This window comes from Tursiops truncatus, chromosome 10 (assembly GCF_011762595.2).
Source record: "Tursiops truncatus isolate mTurTru1 chromosome 10, mTurTru1.mat.Y, whole genome shotgun sequence".
Taxonomy (NCBI): domain Eukaryota; kingdom Metazoa; phylum Chordata; class Mammalia; order Artiodactyla; family Delphinidae; genus Tursiops; species Tursiops truncatus.
The window spans coordinates 16,625,463-16,652,099 of record NC_047043.1 but is presented as its reverse complement, the minus strand read 5'-3'; the positions used below and the strand labels follow the sequence as shown (position 1 = coordinate 16,652,099).

Below are 26,637 nucleotides of genomic sequence, written 5' to 3'. Positions count from 1 at the left end.
TATCTGCTAGATTGGATGCTGCTTGGTTCATGAATCATCGACTAAAGCCAATAACATCTTTAAAATGTACTCAGTTGAATTTTGCTTTTTAACAGTAATTTTAAACCTGTCTAGTTTTTAAACAATGGATAATCAGTGTACAATAAAAACAACACTTAACCATGCAGCTTTTGAGAATGAAAATACAAGATGAAACTATGGAGGAAAAAGTGGAAGCTAATTCTACCCTAAACTTAAGCTTTATGGTCCCTGTAGTTGAGCACTGAATTCATCTCTGAGCTTCCTGACAGTCAAGACAAAATGGCTAGCGTGGTCACCTAGATGAGCTCCACTGTTTCAAAAGAGGGCATGAAAGGCCTCATTTGGAAAGCACACAATAAAACTAATAGATTTATAATTTTAACCTACTGGGAAATAGATCCTACAGTCAGGAAACCTACTTTATCATCCTTGCCTAGGAAACTGCTTTGTACATAGGAGCTGCCCAACAAACATACGTTAAAACAGAACACAAAATGAATTTCCACCTGAGTATCTTTTTGGCAGTGTAACAACAGTTTCAGCTCTGCCATACTATGGGGCCACCATCAACACTCGACTGGATTAACAGCCTGGTAATGGGATTCTTGCCTCTATTTTCTGTCTCTCTCATCCATTTCCCATAATCCACCTAGAGAGATATTTTAAAAACTCAAGTCTGGTCATCTCATGCCTCCATTTAAAACCCTATGATTGTTCCCCACTGCGCTCAGGAGAAAGTTACCACATAAAGCCCTACTTTATCTTTCAAATTAGTACACAGGAGGCCATGTAATGAAAATGTCATAATTTATTTAACTACTTCCCTATTAATAGACATTTGGCTTGTTTCCAATTTTTGTCTATGACCAACAGCAATGCATGCCTCTCTGGACACGTGTGTGAACATTTCTCTAGAAGTGGAATCACTAGGTCGAAGGAAGAATATTTACAGTTATGATTCTCTTTTTTTAAATTAATTAATTAATTAATTAAATTATGGCTGCATTGGGTCTTCGTTGCTGCACGTGGGCTTTCTCTAGTTGAGGCGAGCGGGGCTACTCTTCGCTGCAGTGCACGGGCTTCTCACTGCGGTGGCTTCTCTTGTTACAGAGCACGGGCTCTAGGCACGCGGGCTCAGTAGTTGTGCCTCGCAGGCTCTAGAGCACAGGCTTAGTAGCTGTGGCACATGCGTTTAGTTGCTCCATGGCATGTGGGATCTTCCCGGACCAGGGCTGGAACTTGTGTCCCCTGCATTGGCAGGTGGATTCTTAACCACTGCACCACCAGGGAAGTCCCTATGATTTTCATATATAAAATGAAATTGCCCTCCAAAATGGCTTTATCAATGTATACTTTCCCATTTAGCATACGGGACTTTCTTTCCTATACCCAACAACATGGTATATTATCAGCATAAACACAAAAAACTTTGCAGAATAAAAGGTGAACAAATATTTTTGGTGTAATTTTCATTTCCCTACTTGCCAATGAAATAGAACATCTCCCATACCTCTATTGAATGCATTTGCCCATTTTTCTGTTGAATTACTGAATTATAATTATTAAAAATATTTTCCCCTGGTTTGTTGCTTATCTTTTAATTTTATCACTTATTATATAGAAGTATTTACTCTTTTGTAGCAAAATTTATCAAAAAACCCTGTTGGGCTTTTGATTAAGATTATATTGACTTTATAGAATAATATGGGGACATCTAACATTAGCATTATATTGAAATGCCTATGCAGGAATGTGTTATTTTTTTGTTTTTGTTTTTTGTTTTTTGCAGTACGCAGGCCTCTCACTGTTGTGGCCTCTCCCGCTGCGTAGCACAGGCTCCGGACGCGCAGGCTCAGCGGCCATGGCTCACGGGCCCAGCCACTCCGCGGCATGTGGGATCCTCCTGGACGGGGGCACGAACCTGTGTCCCCTGCATCGGCAGGTGGACTCTCAACCACTGCGCCACCAGGGAAGCCCTGTGTTATGTTTCATAATTTAAATATGTCTTCCATATTCTTCAAAAAATATCAGTTTTTATCATAAAGATTTTGTACATTTCTTATTAGATTTATTTGTTGTTATATGTATTTGCTTGGTTTCTATTGTGAATGGGATCTTTTTTTCCATTACTTTTATTTGAACCATGCTTTTCTGTTAATTTTAGTTTTGATGGGATCTTGTAGCTGGGCTCATACCCAATTGTCTTCTTAGTTTTTCAGTTAGTTCTCTGGTATATCCTGTAATTGTGCACTTGTCTTCATTCTCTACCAGAATAAAACTTTCATGAGAAAGGAGACTATTTCTATCTTTTCACTGGCATGTTCCCACTACCTAGCATAGCTCTTGGCACACAGTGGGCAATCAATAAATATTTGTTGAACTGAATAGACTTTAAAATGTAAATTCAAGTTTCTCTTCTCATATGAGTGTCAACATGTTCATTTCTCTCTATAATGGTCAACCTTTTTGAAGGAATGAACTTAGGATTCTATTATCTAAAAACTTAATAATAATTAGGCCTTCCCAGGTGGCGCAGTGGTTAAGAATCCGCCTGCCAATGCAGGGGACACAGGTTTGAGCCCTGGTCCGGGAAGATCCCACATGCCACGGAGCAGCTAAGCCCATGAGCCACAACTACTGAAGCCCACGTGCCTAGAGCCCATGCTCCGCAATGAGAAGCCACCGCAATGAGAAGCCCGCGTGCAGCAACGAAGACCCAACACGGCCAAGAATAAATAAATAAATTTTTAAAAATGTAATAATAATTAACCTATGAAAATACATATGAAAATTAAAAACACTTTGCTCAACAGTCACTAGATCAAGGAGAAAAGAGAAACTCCAAATAAATCAACTTAAAAATAAGAAAGATCAGAACACTACACAGTGGACATGGAAGAAAAGAACAAGGAACAAACATGAAGTTTAGCAATTTGAAAAACAAGAACAACAAGCCCAACAACAGCCATGCCCTAAGAAATGCAGAATAAAGGAATACAATTAAAATCAGAAATAGAAAATATAAAAATAGGAACAATTAATCATTCAAGCATAGTTTTGTTTGTGCGTGGGGGGAGGAGCTCACAAAAACAAAATGAAACACAACAACAAATCAATACTGAAACAGACAACACGTTAGCCAAAGCAATCAAGGGAAAGAAAGAAAACAATGAGGAATGAAAAGGGCATGGTAATAATTAAGAGAATATCACATACAACTCTATGCTTAAAAAGGTGAAAAGGAAAATCAGTAACATAGGTAGTTATTGTAGGAATGTGTTATAAAAATTGACTGAACATTTTAAAAAAACTGATATACATACAAGCAATTAAAAAGGTTATTGAACAATTTCCTCTTAAAAGACTCTAGGCAGAAAGCTTCTTAGCAGTCAACTCGTAAACTTTTAAGAAACAGATAACCTCATGCTACAGAAATAGACTCAGAGCACACAAAAAATATGGCAAATTACCCCATTAGATTTTTAGGAAGGCAGCATTACTCTTATTAGAAAAACCTGACAAAATGACGTGAAAAAAGAAGAAAGACAAGGTGTGTTAACCTCAGTATAGTATAATATCCTGGATAAGAGGACAGGTTCTGGAGTTTGAATCCCAGCTTTACCATTTACAGTTGACCCTTGAGCAACACAGGGGGTAGGGGCACCGATCCACCAGCTGAAAATCCTTGAATAACTTTACAGCTTTTCCTCTGTATCTGTGGTTCCGTGTCTGCCGATTCAGCCAACTGTGCATCGTGTAGTACTGTAGGATGTATTTATTGGAAAAAAAATCCACATATAAGTGGAACTGGGCAGCCTGAACCCATGTTGTTCAAGTGTTAACTGTGATAGTTATGGCACTTTGAGTGAGTTGCTTTCCCTTGTGATGCCCCAGATTGTGAGGATTGAATAAAATAATCCATGCACAGCACTTAGTATAATGGGAGCAACAATATTTTAAGGGGAAGACTCTCCACAGTCCCCTTAAAATATGAAAAATCTGCATTTTCTTGGTATGTTGATTTTTCTGAGAGGAAGGCTCATGATTTTCCTGAGATTTTCAAAAGAATCATGGCTTCCCCCAGATTAAGACCCACTGCTATACACTACTCTTACTTTCGAGTATAGATGTAGAAAATCTGGATGCAATATAAGATAAATAAATACAACACCACATTAAAAGAATCATTCATCAGTCCCCCCCCCCCAAATTAATCTTTGAAACTGAAGACTAGGCTGGGGTGAGAATGTACATTGGTCAGCTTTTCAAGAAAGCAATTTGGCAGTATTTATCAAGAACCCCTTAACCAAGTAACATTTGTACTCTTAAACCTAATAATAGTGCTTCCAGAAATACATCTAATGAAAATGGCCATTTTAAAGAATATTGACAGTGAACGACAGAGCTGCCAACCGACCATTACTTTACAAGTCTCTAAACAGCTGAATTACGTTGGCTAAAAGCAATGTAACCCGTTTTGGTAGGTTATGGTACTTTCTCAGCCTCTGTAAAAGGCAGGAAGTTTTCCCTACCTTCCATGTGAAAGCAGTGAAACATATTCAATGCATCAGAAACATTTTAGAAACAGTGTCATGATTTTTTGCTCCAAACTTCATGAAGAAGAAAGAAAACCTAAAAAAGTCCTTAAGTAGATAATATGTATGAAATAAGATGACTAATGAAACTACTTCTGTTATCTTCCCTTATAACTCCAGTCTTACACAATATTAAATGTTTTCCTGGTCAACCAGTCCATCTTCTGTAACTATACAGTATGGCCCTGGTGATGATCTCAGGGGGGATGCTTTAGGCATCTTATCGGACAAACTAAACTTTACTTGTATGTTCCACAGATCATTAGCTGTCTTCACTATTACTTTGCTTCTCTCCCTGGTAGGTATGAATTCGTCTACATTCAGCAAGAATTTCATGGGTTTTTTCTTCTTCTTCCTGTCAGAAGACTGACAAATCCACCAAGGATTAGGCTAGTTGGTAAATAACACTTTTAAAACAATACAGGGTCTCAGTGGGGACACAGGTGCACAACATTTGCAATATCTGTTCATCAATATTACTGTCATGGGGTGCACTTTGTAAAATATTCCAATCTGTTATATATATATATATTTTTTTAATTATTTGTTTTTGCTGTGTTGGGTCTTGGTTTCTGTGCGAGGGCTTTCTCTAGTTGTGGCAAGCGGGGGCCACTCTTCATTGCGGTGCGCGGGCCTCTCACTGTCATGGCCTCTCTTGTTGTGGAGCACAGGCTCCAGACGCGCAGGCTCAGTAGTTGTGGCTCACGGGCCTAGTTGCTCCGCGGCATGTGGGATCTACCCAGACCAGGGATCGAACCCGTGTCCCCTGCATTAGCAGGCAGATTCTCAACCACTGCACCACCAGGGAAGCCCTCTTATATATTTTTAATGTCCAACTTGTAGACCATCTTATTTTGTTTCTTCCCGTATTACTTTCATTGGGATAAAAACTATCCTGTGTAGGTGTCTCCTTTCTCTAAATAAATAATTTCTTCCTTGCCTCTCACATGAATTTCTCACAAGTCTTCACGGACTTGGAACTTTGTCTTGTAGCCCAAGAGGTCCATCCACATTAAATCAGCTTCTGTCTCAGGCAGGAAAGAATACACTTACATATTTATGTTTTAGAGGAGGAGGATATTTATAAAGAGGAAGAGGGGAGAAAGGAACCTCTGAGAAAAGGAAGAGAGAGAGAGAGAGAGAGAGAGAGAGAGAGAGAGTATAAACCAAAATGGAGAGATAATGAAAAACACTGAAGTGCTCTTGGTTTGGGGGTAAATATATTACCTAAAAGAAAACTGCTAAAAGTCTGCTATTTACCTGGGCTATGCACCCATTAGAAATTGTTTTTATAGCTCTTTGAAATCACATTGAGTTTCAGAATATTCCCTTTAGCCCTTAGAAACAGATGGTATGCATTTTATTTTGAAATTACTCCTATCAACTTTTCCCAACTGTGGTGTATTATTTTCTGATTTGTAAGACAACAGCTTCAAGTCCAAGGAAATATAAAATTACACACAAAAATGTCCTCATGTGTAGCTATGTCAGCATTAAAGCTTCTTCCCCAAAGTGACTCAAAACTAATCTCTCTGTAGCTTCCATGTGTTGCTTGTAGAGCATCTGCTCAAATGAGTTGTCTTCCAGGCCGATTGACACTTTAGTACCCTGATCATGATCCCATATTGCTTTAATCTCAAATACCCTTCATAAGCATGACTGATGAAACGGCTCGAGCGCCTGGATGTTACCTGCGTGGAATTCGGTTCTTCACTAGGAGTAGAAGGCTGAGTTCACTGGTGTGAAAACTTGTCTATTATATTTTTCTTTTTAAAATTTTATTTATTTATTTATTCTATTTTTGGCTGAGTTGGGTCTTTGTTGCTGTGCGTGGGCTTTGTCTAGTTGCAGCGATCGGGGGCTACTCTTCATTGCGGTGCACAGGCTTATTGCGGTGGCTTCTCTTGTTGCGGAGCATTGGCTCTAGGCATGCAGGCTTCAGTAACTGTGGCATGAGAGCTCAGTAGTTGTGGCTCACGGGCTCTAGAGCTCGGGCTCAATAGTTGTGGCACACGGGCTCAGTTGCTCTGTGGCATGTGGGATCTTCCCAGACCAGGGCTCGAACCTGTGTCGCCTGCATTGGCAGGTGGATCCTTAACCACTGTGCCACCAGGGAAGCCCCAGTTGTCTATTAGCTTCTCAAAGGATACACTGGCTGACTTCATTGCCTCTTCTGCTTTTGTACTCAAGTCCCTAGTCAGCATGCTTCCTACCTGCAATCTGTGGCTACAGACGGATACATCTCAAACACATCCTGGCTAGAACCTCACCACGACTCAGACTTATTGTCAAGCAATAACGCGCTGCCAGCTCTGCACAGCCGTTTCTAACCTAGTGCACCTTCTAGGCTATGTCTAGCGTCTGTCACACACAACAGTTTTAAGGGCTTCTGAAGACATCTATAGAAGGCAATGAAAGAAGTCCTCAGAGACTCAGACATATTGGGTTGGCCAAAAAGTTCTTTTGGGCTTTTCCATAAGCTATTACAAAAACCCAGGAGAACTTTTTGGCCAACCCAATATATTCTGACATCAGCTTGCAGGTCCTTGTGTCTCCCTGGGTAAGGTTCATAAAGCCTCACGGTAAATACAGTTTATTAAATTAAATCAAATGGAATCTGTAACAATCCTGATTTACTTCAATGTCACAGAATAATACGTAGACAAGGTGCCGTTAACTGGCCATCCAGTAGACATACTCAGGATTTTGGTCCCTTAATCAGTTGACAAGGTTTGCAGCAGTCATCTGAGAGGAAGCATTCTCACTGTGTCAGAGAAAGGCCACAGAATAGAATACAGAGACCATAAAATTGTGAGCAGAGTACGTATTCTTGATCACAATGAGGCCTAAGATTGTTAAATAATTCTAGTGACCCAGGCAGAATGACAGAGTTGAGTGGCCATTGTTTAGGTAAGGTCCTCATCTCTATTATAAACTAGCTGTTGTCTGTGTTTCTAAGCTAATTAAATATTTTCTGGCATTTATTAAATAGCCCTTCCATGGTTCATATGAATTAATCACGGTTACTTTTAGTGGCACTTTCATTACAAGTGATTCAGTCAACTGTCAGCTCTGACAGTGCATGTGGCAGAAATACTTTGGAAAAGCAACTCAAAAATTAAAATTTAACAGCATCACTACTCAAACTCTTTCTCACCTGGCTCAAAAACTCCACTAAAACCAAACCCATATTTATAAGAACCAGAGGATAAACAAAAAGCTTAAAATAGCCCATATTAGATGCACAGCTTGGCAAATGCCGCTTTTCTATTTCACATGGCTCTCACCTACATTATCACATTTGTTTCTCATGACAGCTATCTGAAATCCAGTTGGCCTTCTGTAGCTGCGGGTTCCGCATTTATGGATTCAACCAACCGCAGACCAAAAATATTTGCAAAAAGAATTCCAGAAAGTTCCAAAAAACAAAACTTGAATTTGTTGCGTGCCTGGCAACTATTTACATAGCATTTTCACTGTATTTACAATTATTTGCATAGCATTTACACTGCATTAGGTATTATAAGTAATCTAGAGATGATTTCAAGTATACAGGAGGATGTGTGTATATTATATGCAAATACTATGCCCTTTTACATAAAGAATTTGAGCACCCTTTGGTATGGGGTGTGTGTGTGTGTGTGTGTGTGTGTGTGTGTGTGTGTGTCCTGGCATCGCCCGAGGATACCAGGGGATGACTCTATTATCTCCAGGACACCGAAAAGTAAAGCAAGGCTCCCAGAGGTTAAGGAATATACTCATAGTTACCGAGGAGTCTGGGTTTTCCATCTTCCACTTTCATATCCACCCTCATAATAGACCAGTACTGATGCAGATAATAAACAGATGTTTAGGAGCAACATACGAGACAAAGTGTGGTACCATATATTTAGTAGCTTCTCCTTCACTGGAGTTGTTTGATTATTCCTCTATTTTAAAAAATCCATGTCCCAAATAGTTCATAGTAGTCTAAAATTTTCACTTCCAATAATAATTTTCCACTATGCTCTCTTTGATTAGTCTATTAAAAGCTAAGCCTCTGTCCATCTAAAGGTTTTGCAATAGTTAAATTTGAGATGAGGACAATATGCTTGTACTAATGTTTGATTTGGCTGACGACTGTGTATCAAAGGACCTGGCCCATCAAAAGGTATGAAAGCAATTAGCCTTTAACAAAACTGCTGGGTGAGGAGTGTAGCATCCTTTCCTCTGCCACTCCTTTAAGTCTATACCATTCCTTGCCTGGCATGTTACACAATCTATGTTATCCTCAATCTCTCCCTGGCTTTCCCTTTTCCAGCCTTAAAACTGGCAGGAGGATATCCTTTACAAAGTCCAAACCCAATCACCTAAAGCCTTTTAATGGGTCTCCCGTCACTTACAGGATAAAGGCCAAATCACATCTGCTTGTACAGTTCTCACCTCCCTTTACTCTTACGTGTACTACCTCCTTTTGGGGCAATACTGAAAAACTGCATGAGGTTCCCTGAACTTGGTATGCTCTCTCACACATCTGTACCCCTAGATTTACTCCTTTTCCCTAATTCAATTGTCAGGTCAACTCCTAATAGCAGTAAAAGCTAATTCTGCACTAGGCACTGTTCTAAGTGCTTAGTGCATGTAACACGTGTCATTTAATGTGTGTAATACTTACAAAAATTCTGTAAAGTAAGTACTACAATTACCCTCCATTTACTTATGAGAAAACTACCAGCACAGGCAGGTTAACTTACTTTCTGAAGGTCGCACAGGTAGTAAGTGGAAGAGCTAGGATATGAATCTGGGCAGTCTGCTTCCAGAATGCCCCCCTAAGCATTGAAATAGCCTTTAAGTTCAGCTCAGGCGTCCCTTCCTCTGTGAAACTTCTCTTCAGTCACCCCGTCCTCAGGTAGCTAAGGCCCTCACTCTTCGCAATTATCACCCTGACAGCATCCCACCCACTCTTCTGTAATTGTTCTATTAATATAATGCACAGCGCTGACCCCTACGAGCCTCCCTGTCTGGGGCCATGATCCGTGTTCTCTTCATCCTCTCCCCTCAGTATGTGCCACCTGGGGACGTGGTCAGTTCTGAAGAAATACATTTCGATGGAATAAAACGAAAAATATTCTTATAATGAGAACAATATGTCAGCACAATAATTTACTAATCTAGTCTCTTCTAATGGTTATGAAACCAGAGTGTCAATACTTCCTTCTCCATAAAACAAAATAAAGAAAAGGGGTTTATAAATATAAAAGTTAAAAGGAAGCTAATAACTTATCATCTTAGACTGTTTTGAGCCAATAGAAATAATCTGATATTTCAACTAACAATCAAGTATTTATTGGCTCTTTACAGTCTGACCTCAGAACCCTAAACAATCATACTATTATTTTACTGTACCACCACACAAACACTGGAGCACCAAATTTTAGGAGAGCTGGGCAAAAAAGCAGCTGATTTCAGGAGTGGAGTGATTGCTCAGAAATTCTCAGAAGGGTCCAGTAAGTTGCATAAAGACAAGGCGGCCCTCCCTCTCATGAAACAGAAAGTGGAAGGGAGGGGATGTGAGAAATTATCTTTGCTGCCACCAAAGCTACAGTCACTTGCTATGCAACAGGGCTTTAGTCAGGAAGGAAGTTTGCTCCTCTGAAGAGACACTTGGGGAAGGAGGAAAGAAAAAGTTTTGCTTCCATTCTGATTAACCACATCTTAGCTGTCTCTTCCATTTGTTTCAGTTCAGAAAGTCTTCAGAGTTTGTGCAAAGGTCACAAAGATGAAGAAGCCAGATCCCTTTCCTCGTGGAACTTTCCAGCTTAGTGGTGGCAACAGATGTAAGAAAGAGATTCTTTCCAATAGGTGTTCATGCTCTTGATGAAAGTAGCAAGCACAGGTGTAGGGCACAGAGACTGGCACACTGAGGGTGAAGCTGGTAGTTAAGTTTCAAGGATCAATACAAGTTAATCAGGTTTCAACATAGCTAATCATTAGAGAAATGCAAATCAAAACTACAGTGACGTATCACCTCACACCAGTCAGAATGGCCATCATCAAAAAGTCTACAAATAATAAATGCTGGAGAGGGTGTGGAGAAAAGGAAGCCCTCCTACACTGCGGGTGGGAATGTAAATTGGTGCAGCCACTATGAAAAACAGCAATTAAAAAAAAAACAAAAACAAAACCCAAACCAAAAAAAGAGTTAAAGTTTACAAAAAGTGGGAAAGCTGGGTCAAGCAGAAAAGAAGCCATGAAAGAGGAAAGGGCGTTCTGAGCTAATCTCAGGCACTCAGAATTGTTTGACTCTGTTTATGAATATAAATTTCCCAGTTTATATTATGCCATCATTGATGGATTTTTACCTGGCTAGTACTGTTAAGAATGAATGCCATCCAGCCAATTTAGATCAGAATACGAAATGGTGGGAAACGATGGAAGTAGACAGGGGCTGGTCCAGGCCTTTGCGTTGTGCTGAAGCATGCGGACTTGCAGATAATGGTGAGTGCCGTAGGGTATTAGACAGAGCAGGGACACTAGTAAAATTGCGGAGGGGGAGGGGTAAAGCTATTAAACAAAACCAACCCAGTTTGTTTATAAGGTTAACTACTTTTTATTTTACAAGTAGGGACATAGTTTTTTGAAAATATAATACTTATCACCACAATCATTTCATAATAGAAAGGGATTTTAAAAAGAATCTTTTAAATAGTGAATTTAACTTTACTGTATTGTATTGTCCTTATTTTCCTTAAGTCAGATTGGTGAAAACGTTATCCTGGATCAGCACTAAATGCTAAGTACTGGGATAGACCATTCTGGGACTATAATTTAGACAGAGCTAGTGGGGCAGGACTGGGAGCCGGAAGCCCAAGTAATTAAAACAATAGCCTCATTTTAAGACCACAAACTTTACGATAAGATTTGCTAGAGGGCTTCCTTGGTGGCGCAGTGGTTAAGAGTCCACCTGCCGATGCAGGGGACATGGGTTCGTGCCCCGGTCCAGGAAGATCCCACATGCCGTGGAGCGGCTGGGCCCGTGAGTCATGGCTGCTGAGCCTGCATGTCCGGAGCCTGTGCTCCGCAACGGGAGAGGCCACAACAGTGAGAGGCCCGCGTACCGCAAAAAAAAATTTGCTAAAGAACTCAACTCCATATACCTTTTCCTGATATTCATCTAACAAATGTCTGTGGTTTATGAGCCTCCGTGGAATAAGGATTTTGGCCATTTGGTTAGAGAACCGTTAAGGGAGAATGGAAGGGGCTAGGGTGGAAAAGAACAAGCAAGGAAAGAGGAAAAGGTGGCAACTTGAAATCAAGAATATATCCCCAAACTACAGACAGTTCTCTTTGTGGCTCCAAAGAAACTGGTGTTTGTTTTGTGTTACTGTGAAAACTAAGAGGCCAGGATGCAGCTTAAAGCAGCGACGGAGGAAACCTTCAAGAGGGCGGAAGAGTAATATGTGGAGGTCACTTTCCTCCCCACAGATACATCAGAAATACATCTACATGTGGAACAACTCCTACAGAACACCTACTGAACGCTGGCAGAAGACCTCAGACCTCCCAAAAGGCAAGAAACTCCCCACGTACCTGGGTAGGGCAAAAAAAAAGAAAAAACAGAGACAAAAGAATAAGGAGGGGACCTGCACCAGTGGGAGGGAGCTGTGAAGGAGGAAAAGCTTCCACACACTAGGAAGCCCCTTCGCGGGCGGAGACTGCGGGTGGCCGAGGTGGGGAGCTTCGGGGCCGCGGAGGAGAGCTCAGCAACAGGGGTGCGGAGGGCAAAGCAGAGAGATTCCCGCACAGAGGATCGGTGCCGACCGGCACTCACGAGCCCGAGAGGCTTGTCTGCTCACTGGGGCGGGCGGGGGCTGGGAGCTGAGGCTCGGGCTTTGGTCGGATTGCAGGGAGAGGACTGGGGTTGGCGGGGTGAACACAGCCTGAAGGGGCTAGTGCACCACGCCTAGCCGGGAGGGAGTCCAGGGAAAAGTCTGGAGCTCCTGAAGAGGCAAGAGACTTTTTCTTGCTTCTGTGTTTCCTGGTGCGCGAGGAGAGGGGATTAAGAGCGCCACCTAAACGAGCTCCAGAGACGGGCGCGAGCCGCAGCTAAAAGCGCGAACCCAGAGACGGGCGTGAGACACTAAGGCTGCTGCTGCTGCCACCAAGAAGCCTGTGTGCGAGCACAGGTCACTGTCCACACCTCCCCTCCCGGGAGCCTGTGCAGCCCGCCACTGCCAGGGTCCTGTGATCCAGGGACAACTTCCCCGGGAGAACACACGGTGCCTCAGGCTGTTGTAACGATATGCTGGCCTCTGCCGCCGCAGGCTCGGCCCGCACTCTGTACCCCTCCCCACCTGCTCCCCGGCCTGAGTGAGCCAGAGCTCCCGAATCAGCTGCTCCTTTAACTCCGTCCTGTCCGAGCAAAGAACAGACGACCTCCGGCGACCTACATGCACAGGCGGGGCCAAATCCACAGATGAACTCCAGGAGCTGTGCGAACAAAGAAGAGAAAGGGAAATCTCTCCCAGCAGCCTCAGGAGCATCGGATTAAAGCTCCACAATCAACTTGATGTACCCTGCATCTGTGGGATACCTGAATAGACAACGAATCATCCCAAAATTGAGGTGGTGGACTCTGGGAGCAAAGATATATATTTTTCCTTCTTCTCTTTTTGTGAGTGTGTATGTGTATGCTTCTTTGTGTGATTTTATCTGTATAGCTTTGCTTTTACCATTTGTCCTAGGGTTCTGTTGGGTTTTTTTTTTTTTTCTTAGTATAGTTTTTAGCGCTTGTTATCATGGGTGGATTTGTTTTTTAGTTTGGTTGCTCTCGTCTTTCTTTCTTTTTAAATTACTTTTTAACTTTTAAAAAATTTTTAATAATTATTTTTTATTTTAATAACTTTTAAAAATTTTATTTTAATAACTTTTAAAAATTTAATTTAATTAATTAATTTTTTTTTTCTCCCTTTACATCTGAGCCACGTGGCTGCCGGGTCTTGGTGCTCCAGCCAGGTGTCAGGCCTGTGCCTCTGAGGTGGGAGAGCCAAGTTCAGGACACTGGTCCACCAGAGACGTCCAGAGACGTAATATCAAATGGTGAAAGCTCTCCCAGAGATCTCCATCTCAACGCTAAGACCCAGCTCCACTCAACGACAAGCAAGCTACAGTGCTGGACACCCTATGCGAAACAACTAGCAAGACAGGAACACAACCCCATCCATTAGCACAGAGGCTGCCTAAAATCATAATAACTTCCCAGACACCCCAAAACACACCACCAGAAGTGGTCCTGCCCACCAGAAAGACTAGAACCAGCCCCATTCAAAAGAACACAGGCACCAGTCCCATCCACCAGGAAGCCTACACAACCCACTGAACCAACCTTAGCCACTGGGGCACACACCAAAAACAATGGGAACTACGAACCTGCAGGCTGAGAAAAGGAGACCACAAACACTGTAAGTTAAGCAAAATGAGAAGACAGAGAAACACAGAGCAGATGAAGAAGCAAGGTAAAAACCCACCAGACCAAACAAATGAAGAGGAAATAGGCAGTCTACCTGAAAAAGAATTCAGAGTAATGATAGTAAAGATGATCCAGAATCTTGGAAATAGAATGGAGAAAATACAAGAAACATTTAACAAGGAACTAGAAGAATGAAAGAGCAAACAAACGATGATGAACAACACAATAAATGAAATTAAAAATTCTCTAGAAGGAATCAAGAGCAGAATAACAGAGGCAGAAGAACGGATAAGTGACCTGGAAGATAAAATAGTGCAAATAAGTACCACAGAGCAGAATAAAGAAAAAAGAATGAAAAGAATTGAGGACAGTCTCAGAGACCTCTGGGACAACACTGAACACAGCAATATTCGAATTATAGGGGTCCCAGAAGAAAAGAAAAAGAAAGGGTCTGAGAAAATATTTGAAGAGATTATAGCTGAAAACTTCTCTCACATGGGAAAGGAAAGAGTCAATCAAGTCCAAAAGCACAGAAGTCCCATAAAGGATAAATCCAAGGAGAAACATGCCAAGACACACATTAATCAAACTAGCAAAAATTAAAAACAAAGAAAAAAATATTAAAAGCAGCAAGGGAAAAGCAACAAATAACATACAAGGGAATCCCCATAAGGTTAACAGCTGACCTTCAGCAGAAACTCTGCCAGCTAGAAAGGAGTGGCAGGACATATTTAAAGTGATGAAAGGAAAAAACCTGAAACCAAGATTACTCTACCCAGCAAGGATCTCATTCAGATTCGTCGGAGAACACAAAGCCTTTACAGAGAAGCAAAAGTTAAGAGAAATTAACACCACCAAACCAGGTTTACGACAAATGCTAAAGGAACTTCTCTAGGCAGGAAACACCTACTGAAAACAAACCCATAACAGTTAAGAATAAGGTAATAGGAACATACATATCAATAATTACCTTAAATGTAAATGGATTAAATGCTCCAAACAAAAGACATAAACTGCCTGACTGGATACAAAAACAAGACCTGTATATATACTGTCTACAAGAGACCACTTCAGACATAGGGACACATATAGACTGCAAGTGAGGGGATGGAAAAACATATTCCATGCAAATGGAAATCAAAAGAAAGCTGGAGTAATAATTCTCATATCACACAAAACAGACTTTAAAATAAAGACTATTACAAGCAACAAAGAAGGACACTACATACTGATCAAGGGATCAATCCAAGAAGAAGATATAACAATTGTAAATATTTATGCACTCAACATAGGAGCACCTCAATACATAAGGCAAATGCTAACAGCCATAAAAGGGGAAATTGACAGTAATACAATCATAGCAGGGGACTTTAACACTACATTTTCACCAATGGACAGATCATCCAAAATGAAAATAAATAAGAAGACACAAGCTTTAAATGATACATTAAACAAGATGGACTTAATTGATATTAATAGGACATTCCATCCAAATACAAAAGAATACACTTTCTTCTCAAGTGTTCATGGAACATTCTCCAGGATAGATCATATCGTGGGTCACAAATCAAGCTTTGGTAAATTTAAGAAAACTGAAATTGTATCAAGTATCTTTTCTGACCCCAACGCTATGAGACTAGATATCAACTGCAGGAAAAACACTGTAAAAAATACAAACACATGGAGGCTAAATAATATGCTACTAAATAACCAAGGGATCACTGAAGAAATCAAAGAGGAAATCAAAAATTACCTAGAAACAAATGACTATGAAAACACGACGACTCAAAACCTATGGGATGCAGCAAAAGCAGTTCTAAGAGGGAAGTTTATAGCAATAAAATCATGCCTCAAGAAACAAGAAATATCTCAAATAAACAACCTAACCTTACACCTAAAGCAATTAGAGAAACAACAATAGAACCCCAGAGTTAGCGGAGGGAAAGAAATCATAAAGATCAGATCAGAAATAAATGAAAAAGAAATGAAGGAAACAACAGCAAAGATCATTAAAACTAAAAGCTGGTTCTTTGAGAAAATAAACAAAATTGGTAAACCATTAGCCAGACTCATCAAGAAGAAAAGGGAGAAGACTCAAATCAATAGAATTTGAAATGAAAAAGGAGAAGTAACAACTGATACTGCAGAAATACAAAGCATCATGAGAGATTACTACAAGCAACTATACGCCAGTAAAATGGACAACATGGAAGAAATGGACAAATTCTTAGAAAAGCACAACCTTCCGAGACTGAACCAGGAAGAAATAGAAAATATAAACAGACCAATCACAAGCATGGAAATTGAGACTGTGATTAAAAATCTTCCAACAAACAAAAGCCCAGGACCAGATGGCTTCACAGGCGAATTCTATCAAACATTTAGAGAAGAGCTAACACCTATCTTTCTCAAACTCTTCGAAAATATAGCAGATGGAGGAACACTCCCAAACTCATTCTACGAGGCCTCCATCACCCTGATACCAAAACCAGACAAAGATGTCATAAAGAAAGGAAACTACAGGCCAATATCACTGATGAACATAGATACAAAAATCCTCAATAAAATACTAGCAAAGAGAATCCAACAGCAGGTTAAAAGGATCACACACCATGATCAAGTTGGGTTTACCCCAGGAAGGCAAGGATTCCTCAATATATGCAAATCAATCAATGTGATAAACCACATTAACAAACTGAAGGATAAAAACCATATGATCATCTCAATATATGCAGAAATAGCTTTTGACAAAATTCAACACGCATATATGATAAAACCCTCCAGAACATAGGCATAGAGGGAACTTACCTCAACATAATAAAGGCCATATATGACAAACCCACAGCCAACGGCATTCTCAATGGTGAAAAACTGAAACCATTTCCACTAAGATTAGGAACAAGATAAGGTTGCACAGTCTCACTACTATTATTCAACACAGTTTTGGAAGTTTTAGCCACAGCAATCAGAGAAGAAAAAGAAATAAAAGGAATCGAAATCAGAAAAGAAGAAGTAAAGCTGTCACTGTTTGCAGATAACATGATACTATATATAGAGAATCCTAAAGATGCTACCAGAAAACTACTAGAGCTAATCAATGAATTTGGTAAAGTAGCAGGATACAAAATTAATGCACAGAAATCTCTGGCATTCCTATACACTAATGATGAATAATCTGAAAGAGAAATTAAAGAAACACTTCCATTTACCATTGCAACAGAAAGAATAAAATACCTAGAAATAAACTACCTAAGGAGACCAAAGACCTGTATGCAGAAAACTAAAAGACAATTATGAAAGAAATTAAAGATGATACAAACAGATAGAGAGATATACCATGTTCTTGGATTGGAAGAAACAACATTGTAAAAATGACTAAGTATACTACCCAAAGCAATCTACAGATTTGATGTAATCCCTATCAAACTCCAAGTGGCATTTTTCAAAGAACTAGAACAAAAATTTCACAATTTGTATGGAAACACAAAAGACCCCGAATAGCCAAAGCAATCTTGAGAAAGAAAAACGGAGCTGAAGGAATCAGACTCCCTGACTTCAGACTATACTACAAAGCTACAGTAATCAAGACAGTATGGTACTGGCACAAAAAAACAGAAATATAGATCAATGGAACAGGATAGAAAGCTCAGAAATAAACCACACACATATGGTCACCTTATCTTTGATGAAGGAGGCAAGAATATACAATGGAGAAAAGACAGCCTCTTCAATAAGTGGTGCTGGGAAAACTGGACAGCTATGTGTAAAAGACTGAAATTAGAACACTCCCTAACACCATACACAAAAATAAACTCAAAATGGATTAAAGATCTAAATGTCAGGCCAGACACTATCAAACTCTTAGAGGAAAACATAGGCAGAACACTCTATGACAGAAGTCACAGCAAGATCCTTTTTGACCCATCTCCTAGAGGAATGGAAATAAAAACAAAAATAAACAAATGGGACCTAATGAAACTTAAAAGCTTTTGCAGAGCGAAGGAAACCATAAACAAGATGAAAAGACAACCCTCAGAATGGGAGAAAATATTTGCAAATGAAGCAAATGACAAAGGATTAATCTCCAAAATATACAAGCAGCTCATGCAACTCCATATCAAAAAAACAAACAACCCAACCCAGAAATGGGCACAAGACCTAAGTAGACATTTCTCCAAAGAAGACATACAGACTGCCAACAAACACATGAAAGGATGCTCAGTATCACTAATCATTAGAGAAATGCAGATCAAAACTACAATGAGGTTTCACCTTACACAGGTCAGAATGGCTGTCATCAAAAAATCTACAAACAATAAATGCTGGAGAGGGTGTGGAGAAAAGGGCACCCTCTTGGACTGTTGGTGGGAAAGTAAATTGATACAGCCACTATGGAGAACAGTATGGGGGTTCCTTAAAAAACTAAAAATAGAACTACCATACGATCCAGCAATTCCACTACTGGGCCTATACCCTGAGAAAACCATAATTCAAAAAGAGTCATGTACCACAATGTTCAGTGCAGCTCTATCTACAATAGCCAGGACATGGAAGCAAGCTAAGTGTCCATCGACAGATGAATGGATAAAGAAGATGCGGCACATATATACAATGGGATATTACTCAGCCATGAAAAAGAACATAACTGAGTTATTTGCAGTGAGGCGGATGGAGTTAGAGTCTGTCATACAGAGTGAAGTAAGTCAGAAAAACTTACTGAGAAAAACAAATACTTTATGCTAACACATATACATGGAATCTAAAAAAAGAAAGAAAAAAAACCGGTTCTGAAGAACCTAGGGGCCGGACAGGAAGAAAGGAATAAAGAAGCAGATGTAGAGAATGAACTTGAGGACCTGGGGAGGGGGAAGGGTAAGCTGGGACAAAGTGAGAGAGTGGCACGGACTTATATATACTACCAAATGTAAAATAGCTAGCTAGTGGGAAGCAGCCGCATAGCACTGGGAGATCAGATTGGTGCTGTGTGACCACCTAGAGGGGTGGGATAGGGAGGGTGGGAGGGAGACATAAGAGGGAGGGTATATGGGGATGTATGTATTTGTACAGCTGATTCACTTTTTTATAAAGTAGAAAGTAACACACCATTGTAAAGCAATTATACTCCAATAAAGATGTTTAAAGAAAAAAACCAAAAGCAGCGAGGGACGTATGTGAGGCCTCTGCAAGGCTGAGAGGCGGCACGGATTACTACACAGACCCCAGGAAGTAGGCGGACAGAACCAGAGCCAGGAAACCACCGCCTCAGCTTCAGGCATCTGCAGAGAAGTAACTTTTTCATAAGGCAGGCCCGAATGAGGAGTGGAGCAGAGGGGGAAAGGGCCATTTGCTTGCTCCCTACGTCAGGCATGAATTTAAGGCCAAATTCTGTGTGTTGTGAGATAGACACCCTGATATCACTGTGTGTGTGCAGTGAGTCCACCCTGATGGACTATAATAGATGGGTTTAGGTGTGACACCAGTAAATGAGACATCAACAGTCTTATTCTCGGTCCTTGAAAGCAAACAAGGGGTAGGGAAACTACAAATGTGATGCTCAATCTGAGCCCGGCAGTTTTGTTTTTATTTTCAACATTAGAGCAAAACCTCCATTAACTGGAATTCATCCAACTCAAATCTTGGGCCAGGGCTGGTTCTAGGCAAAACAGTGGAATAAATCTCACAGTTCTGAGCCCCGTTTATCCCTTTTCCATCAAAGTTTTCAGTTCTAGGGTCTCTTACATTTTAAAACGTTGCCTCTCTTGGGGAGATGTTTACTTTCATGACCCCAGAGATGCAGCTTTATGGGGACTTAGGAATCCATAAGGAGACATGATGAGACAGATATATCCTATCTGTTGTCCTGACAACCATGCCACTAGGAAAGGCTTTCGGATGTTCTCTAGACTTTTGGGAGAAAGCAGTAAATTAAGGCTCATAATCAGAGAGACAAAATTTCAATGAATTTTGTGGGGTCAGGGAAGTTCAGTTCCTTACAATATCCACAGAGAGAATTTCAGTACCAAACAAATTAATATGCAGAAAAAAGATCCTAAAGACTCAAAGATCCCATACTCACTAATATTTTTTAGACAGAATTTTTAGAAACAAAGGTTAAAACTGCAAGGACACACTGTTTAACCAGAAGACGGCTGTTCAGTGTTACAAACCTGAATTCACCCTGCCGAGTCCTGGAACTGTCCCAGTGTGTTTCTTGAGTCAATAATCAAATTGAAAACCTTTCTAAGATTTTAAATTGGTCTGGCAAATTAGTCGCTCACATTTTTGGAGTCTGAAACCAATCTCTCCCTTCCTACTAAGGCACATCTCCATCTCCAATGTCTACTTCCTGCAAGTAACACGGTTTCAAGAAAATATCAGCATAAATTAACTCAGGGAAGCAGTGTCTTATTACCGATTAAAAGCCTCTCGCTAGGCACAACAGGCGCTCACATTCAAGTGCTGAAGTAATGAAAACAGCACTTCGTACTTTCCATTCAAACGCATCTTTTCTTTTCCACTGCAGTTTAACTTCTTTCTAAATGCGGCTTTTAGTAGAAAATGACAACAATTATGAGCCCTTTGAGATTTAAAATCTGAAACTCAAATGATCAAGCCTTAATAAAAGCCTAATAAATTCCTTCATGTGTTATATTATGTCTGCTTAATTACTCCCATCCCATAATGGAAGCAACAGAGGAGCAGAGTTTATAGTCAGCTTTACAGAAGCGTTAGTTCTGAGACTCTTTCCTCTAAATTTAATTTTTATGTGTACATTCAAAAACATATATTCGGAAACATTATAAATCTGAAATTAAGATCACTCTTATAAATATATTAAGTGGACAATTCTCTTGAAATGCAGGAAGTGATTAAAACCACCCCAAAGTTCTTTATCTCCAAATAGTATATCCTCAGTTCAGTGGGCACCTCTTCGTTATTGCTAACAGTTTATCTCCTACACTGATTGGAAAGAGAGATACAACTTGCTTGTTGAAACTACCATTTAAATAGTGTTTTTCCACAGAACATAAATAACCTTTTAATGAAGCAGGAAGTCACTGTTACTTACAAAATGGTCTTTGCTTATCTGCTACTGTTTAGAAAAAAACAGCAACCAACATTATTTTTCTTCTGATAATGTCAATCTTATACATTATCTTTGGAGGGGAGAAAGAAATGTAGCCTTGTCAAGTACAGGAGGAGGATTGGCCCATTTATGTAAGGTTTCCACAATCTCTTAACTCAGAGGAGAAAGGTAAGGTAATTACTCTGCACTTGTGACACGCAAATCAAGCTGGTAACACCAAAAGGTCATGTCCTCTGTCCACCTTTGACCCTACCTTCACCATAAACCCTAGGCTTCCGGTACTATAATCGACTCCTATTTTTCCCAAACTTGCATTTTCTAATTAACAGCTATTTTCTTGACTGAATTAGCCACTGTTTAAGTAAAAACACATATGTATCCAAAAAGTAGAGTGAATAAAAAATCTTTTTTTCCCTTGAAACCAAAAGATGGAATGCAAATGAAAAGGTAGGATGCTCAGATGTCATTTCAAAGCCAAAGGTTCTTACTGATCTTTCACTGAAACTCTCAAGCCTAGGTCTGTGTGGTTTAAAGTGGATCTACAAAAATATTTACAGACCACAAGTATGCTACATACTGCCCAGATAAGCAAAGTGTTCCCTTCGAGAACTGTCCCAAATGGACAAAAGCAAAAGGTAACCCAAAATCACAAGAACAAATCCTATACATTTGGTGTCACAGTGGGTTTTTTTTTCCCAAACATCTCTTGTTCTGGAAATACAGGATATGAAAATAATCAGGCCTCAATGCAACGATCTTTTTCAGGAGTTGCTAGGAAGTCAATAATCTCCCCCTCTTGTCTCTTATGGAAACATATCCTCAAACCCAATCCATGCTGGGTGAAACTAGAGGGAACTTTTCGCATTTCAAACCGTGCCTGGAGCACGGATTTAAAATTTTTAAAAGGCTAGTCGACACTGCAGACTACACAACAAATATACAAAGGAAGAAAGATCTCAACAGAGTGATAATTACGTGAATTAGGTGTCACTGTAAGTGTCCATCATCGGATGAATGGATAAGGAAGATGTGGCACATATATACAATGGAATATTACTCAGCCATAAAAAGAAACGAAATTGAGCTATTTGTAATGAGGTGGATAGACCTAGAGTCTGTCATACAGAGTGAAGTAAGTCAGAAAGAGAAAGACAAATACCGTATGCTAACACATATAAATGGAATTTAAGAAAAAAAAATGTCATGAAGAACCTAGGGGTAAGACAGGAATAAAGACACAGACCTACTAGAGAAAGGACTTGAGGATATGGGGAGGGGGAAGGGTAAGCTGTGACAAAGCGAGAGAGAGGCATGGACATATATGCACTACCAAACGTAAGGTAGATAGGTAGTGGGAAGCAGCCGCATAGCACAGGGAGATCAGCTCGGTGCTTTGTGACCGCCTGGAGGGGTGGGATAGGGAGGGTGGGAGGGAGGGAGACTCAAGAGGGAAGAGATATGGGAACGTGTGTATATGTATGGCTGATTCGCTTTTGTTATGGAGCAGAAACTAACACACCATTGTAAAGCAATGATACTCCAATAAAGATGTAAAAAAAAAAAAAAAAGAGTGGAGATCTGTAAAGAACAGACTTGTGGTTGCCGAGGCAGGGAGGGAGGGATGGGTTGGGAGTTTGGGGTTACCAGATGCAAACTATTATATATAGAATGGATAAACAACAAGGTCCTACTGTGTCGCACAGGGAACTACATTCAATATGCTACGTGATAAACCATAATGGAAAAGAATATAAAGAAGAATGTATATGTGTGCATAGCTGACTCACTCTGCTGTACAGCGGAAACTAACGCAGCCTTGTAAGTCAACCATACTTCAATAAAAAACAAACAACTAGTGGATACCTGTGAAAACTGTAAACCAGGCTGACTGAGGATATACTTTCTTAAAATAGAATATATACTACAGATATGGTTGTCTTTGTTCAATTCTACAAAGTCTCCACTGAGCAGGTACCGTATGCCAGGCCTTGGGCTGGGCTCTAGTGATACCACGGTGAGCAAAACCAGGTATGGTCCCTGTTCTTACGGAACTTAACAATCTAGGGAGGGAGATGAACCATGATCAAATAACGACACAAACGTAAAATGGTAACTCTGATGTGTGTTTAAGAGGAGTGTCACCTGTTAGTAACCATGATGGTGATCTGGCCTAGTCAGGGAGGTCTGGGGAAGGTTCTCTGAGGAAGCTCTGGGGGTGAGATCTGCAAGGTGACCAGGAGCTAATGCGGTGAAGAAGGGCAGGAAGAGCATTTCAGGCAGAGAGACAGCACAGGAGAAGGAATGGTGTTTGCCTGAGGGAGAAGAAGATGGCAAGGTGTGCTTGGAGCAGAGAGGGCCGGGGGAGCATGGGGAGAGATCCAGCCTCACACGCAGAAGGGCTTTCCGTAAGAATGGAAAGTCATTGTACAGTTTTAAGTAGAGAAGTGATATGGTCAGATTTATTGGTGTAGAAGAGCATACTAGTTTCCCTTGGGTGAATGAATAGATTTGAGAGGGAAACAAGAATGAATGCAGAGGGATGAGTCGGCAGGTGACTGATGAAGTTCAGGTGAGAGAAGAGTGCTGCCTGGGCCAAAGGAGAGTTTGAGTAGAAATATACAAATGTTTGCTCGCCTGTAATCAGTGTGGTGTTTTCACTACTGGCAGATTTTCTCTTACCTGAGTAAGAGAAGTTGCATTCTATCCTAGAAATGAAAGCATCTTTTGGCAGGACAAAAATTCGTCCTGGAAAGACAAATCATGTATAATGATATATATGATTACAGTTATGTAAAACTAAAAATACGTAATTAGGTATACGTTTCTAATTGAAAAATAAAGGCTAGAAGTTGAAGATTCTAAACATTCAATGGGAAATTCATGTGCATGTTTAGCTATTCTAGACTGAGTTTTATAGGATACAATATTTCCATTTATCCAAACTAAATCACTCAGATTACAGGCCACATAGTTGTAGAAACATTTAGTGATGAAATGCGCACTGAATTTCTAGACTTACCCTGTCAATACTATCATGAATGCTATCACCCATGATTTGCTTGTGGTTATTCGCTACTCAAGAGAAGAGTGACGGAAATATGTAAGAAACTACCAGGTATCCATAAAATGGAGTGCGCTTTTGTGGTCCAGGGTGGGAAACGGCAGGGCATAAACCCGCCCTGAGCTTTATTTTAGCAAAGGGGTTAACCGGTGCCTGCAGTCTTGTAGCCTTCATCTTGAGCACTTGAGTTTTTCTCCCTGAGTAAAGCAGAAACAACACATCAGATCCCTGCAGATGCTGAGAGCTGAAGGTAACGGAAAGAAAAGCTTTGACATTCTGTCACTGGAATGACAGGACAAAATGGACTGTAATAAACAACAGTTTGAGCACGATAATTTGATGCACTGGGACCTTAAGCTTCTCCAGATGCTGAACTCAGCTTGGGATGTGAGATAAGAGAACAGCATTTACCCTCTCGGATAAAGTAAGGGTCGGCGAAACCAGAAAAATTTTCTTGTGTAAACAGAAACCAGTTCACTAACACGCAGAGCCTCAGATATTATATACATTAATTCACATACAGAATACATACAATATCCATACATGTTACTGGCACATGTAATCATCATACTCACACGTATGTATAAAATATAACTTGTCCCTTGTCGTAATAGGAAACGATAGTTAAGCCAGAAAGAAAAACCAATGCTGGCGAGGAATCTTCACATGGAAAGAGCGCTACACCAATATTCAGCTTGCTCACTCTCATACTGCTCCATAACTATTACAAATAAAATGCCTCTGAATAACATTTCTTTTCCAAATAAACAAGCACATGCAGACGCAGATTTTGACTGTGAAGATTTAATTCACAACAGAAGGATGTTGCTTATGGAGTGAGAAGTGAAATCACAGTCCCTCTGGGCACATCCAGGTGTCTGCCAGTTTTCCGTAACAAGGCTGAGCGATGTGCTTGCATTTCTCAAAGACTGTTTTGTTTCAGGAAGGCCAGTTTAGGTGACTGGTAGATGTCATAATGAAATAGAAGTATCACCACACTATTGATTTTGGTTAGGATCACTCAGAACCAACAAGGCATCTTGCTTTTACTGGTGAAGATTTGAACTTTTTAAAGATTTTGACTAGTTTTTCTTTACACTACTTAAGAAAAAAAATTTTAAAAACTACAAACAACACATCAACACAAGCATGTGGTTTTGTAATTATAAGATATACTGTGCTTGTGTAAGCAAGAATAAGAAAATACAACCTTAAGAACAATAGCTAACATTTACTGGCTGTCTATTACTGTGAAGGGCATTGCGCTAGTGACTTTACATACATTTATCTTGTTTAAAACCTTGCAAGGTACTTGTTATTAGCCTCATTTTAACACTACTTGCTCAGAGCATCGAAGCAAAGTTGTCCAAGGTCACAGAGCTCAGAGGTGAAAGAGTGAGGATCTTAAGAGTAAGATCCTTAAGAGTAAGAAGTTCCTGTCTGCTGAATTCTGCCAAGCTCAGAAGCCCATCTCTTTCCACTCTACCCACTGTCTCTCAAAATATCATTGCAGAAACAAAGAACAAGGTGCAGAAAAAAAGAAAGAAATAAACACATATTAAGAGTCAAAGGAATATATGGCTAAAATGTGCTTAAATCCTATGCTGAATAAAACCCACCCAGGCAGACTGCAGACCCTTCCCCTAGACAAAGCTTACCAGGGTTCTGTTTCTTACCTACTTCACATGGCTTGATACTCTTAGGAGGATTCCATGCCAAAGCAATGACAAAGGTATGCATACCGATCTTGCTCCTCTGGTTCCAGGGATCTCTCTGCACCTTTCTAGCTCTCTGAGTTCTATTAACCCCACCAAACAAATTCTTTGGTGGCTGCTACTCTTAAATGCTGACCAATCTCTCTCTTCCTTGTACACACTGTCACCCTTCCTCACCTTCCACTTACCTTTCAATCCCTTCCTCATGGGCTTGTCCCATCACCCTACAAAATGGCACTGGAAAACTTTCCTTTCTTCCACCTTTCTTTACAAAAGCATTACATGTTTGTTTTAGAAATATTCAAAAAATTCAGAAAGGCCACCAGAAAAGAAAATGAAAATCACCCAGGATTCTGTCACTTAGAGATAACTACTGTTAATGTTGTGGTGTATGTTACCAGTCTTATTTTTTTCTAAGCAAATATATTGTGATTATTAATAAAATTGATATCAAAGATACATGGTATCTCGTCATACTGTTTCCATTTTTTGACACATCAATAAACATTCCCCCATCATTAAATATTCCTTTACAACATGATTTTCAGTGACTGCATGGCCTTATATCCTGTGAGTGTAGCATATCTATTAATCCATCACCTAGTACTGGATATTTAGGGTTTTTTTCTTTTTTAATATTTTATTATTACAAACAGTTCTGCAATGAACCTCCTCATAGATTTATGTTTACCCAAATTCATGACTGTTTC

The 26,637-nt window shown here is 40.1% G+C and overlaps 1 protein-coding gene across 7 annotated transcripts in view; it reads right to left on the bottom strand.

Annotated features, from left to right (window-relative positions):
• The window catches only part of CDKAL1 (CDKAL1 threonylcarbamoyladenosine tRNA methylthiotransferase), a 652,719-nt gene that overhangs the window by 56,064 nt on the left and 570,018 nt on the right, over positions 1-26,637 (bottom strand). The window contains exon 14 of one of the 7 annotated variants that reach the window (XM_033863888.2): positions 24,368-24,409. The exons of the other annotated variants lie outside the window; for them this stretch is intronic. Within the exon in view, the coding sequence (XP_033719779.1) occupies positions 24,383-24,409 (27 nt within the window). The 3' untranslated portion in view covers positions 24,368-24,382. Of the gene's footprint in view, positions 1-24,367; positions 24,410-26,637 lie in introns of those variants that run through there. 7 annotated transcript variants of the gene reach the window in all.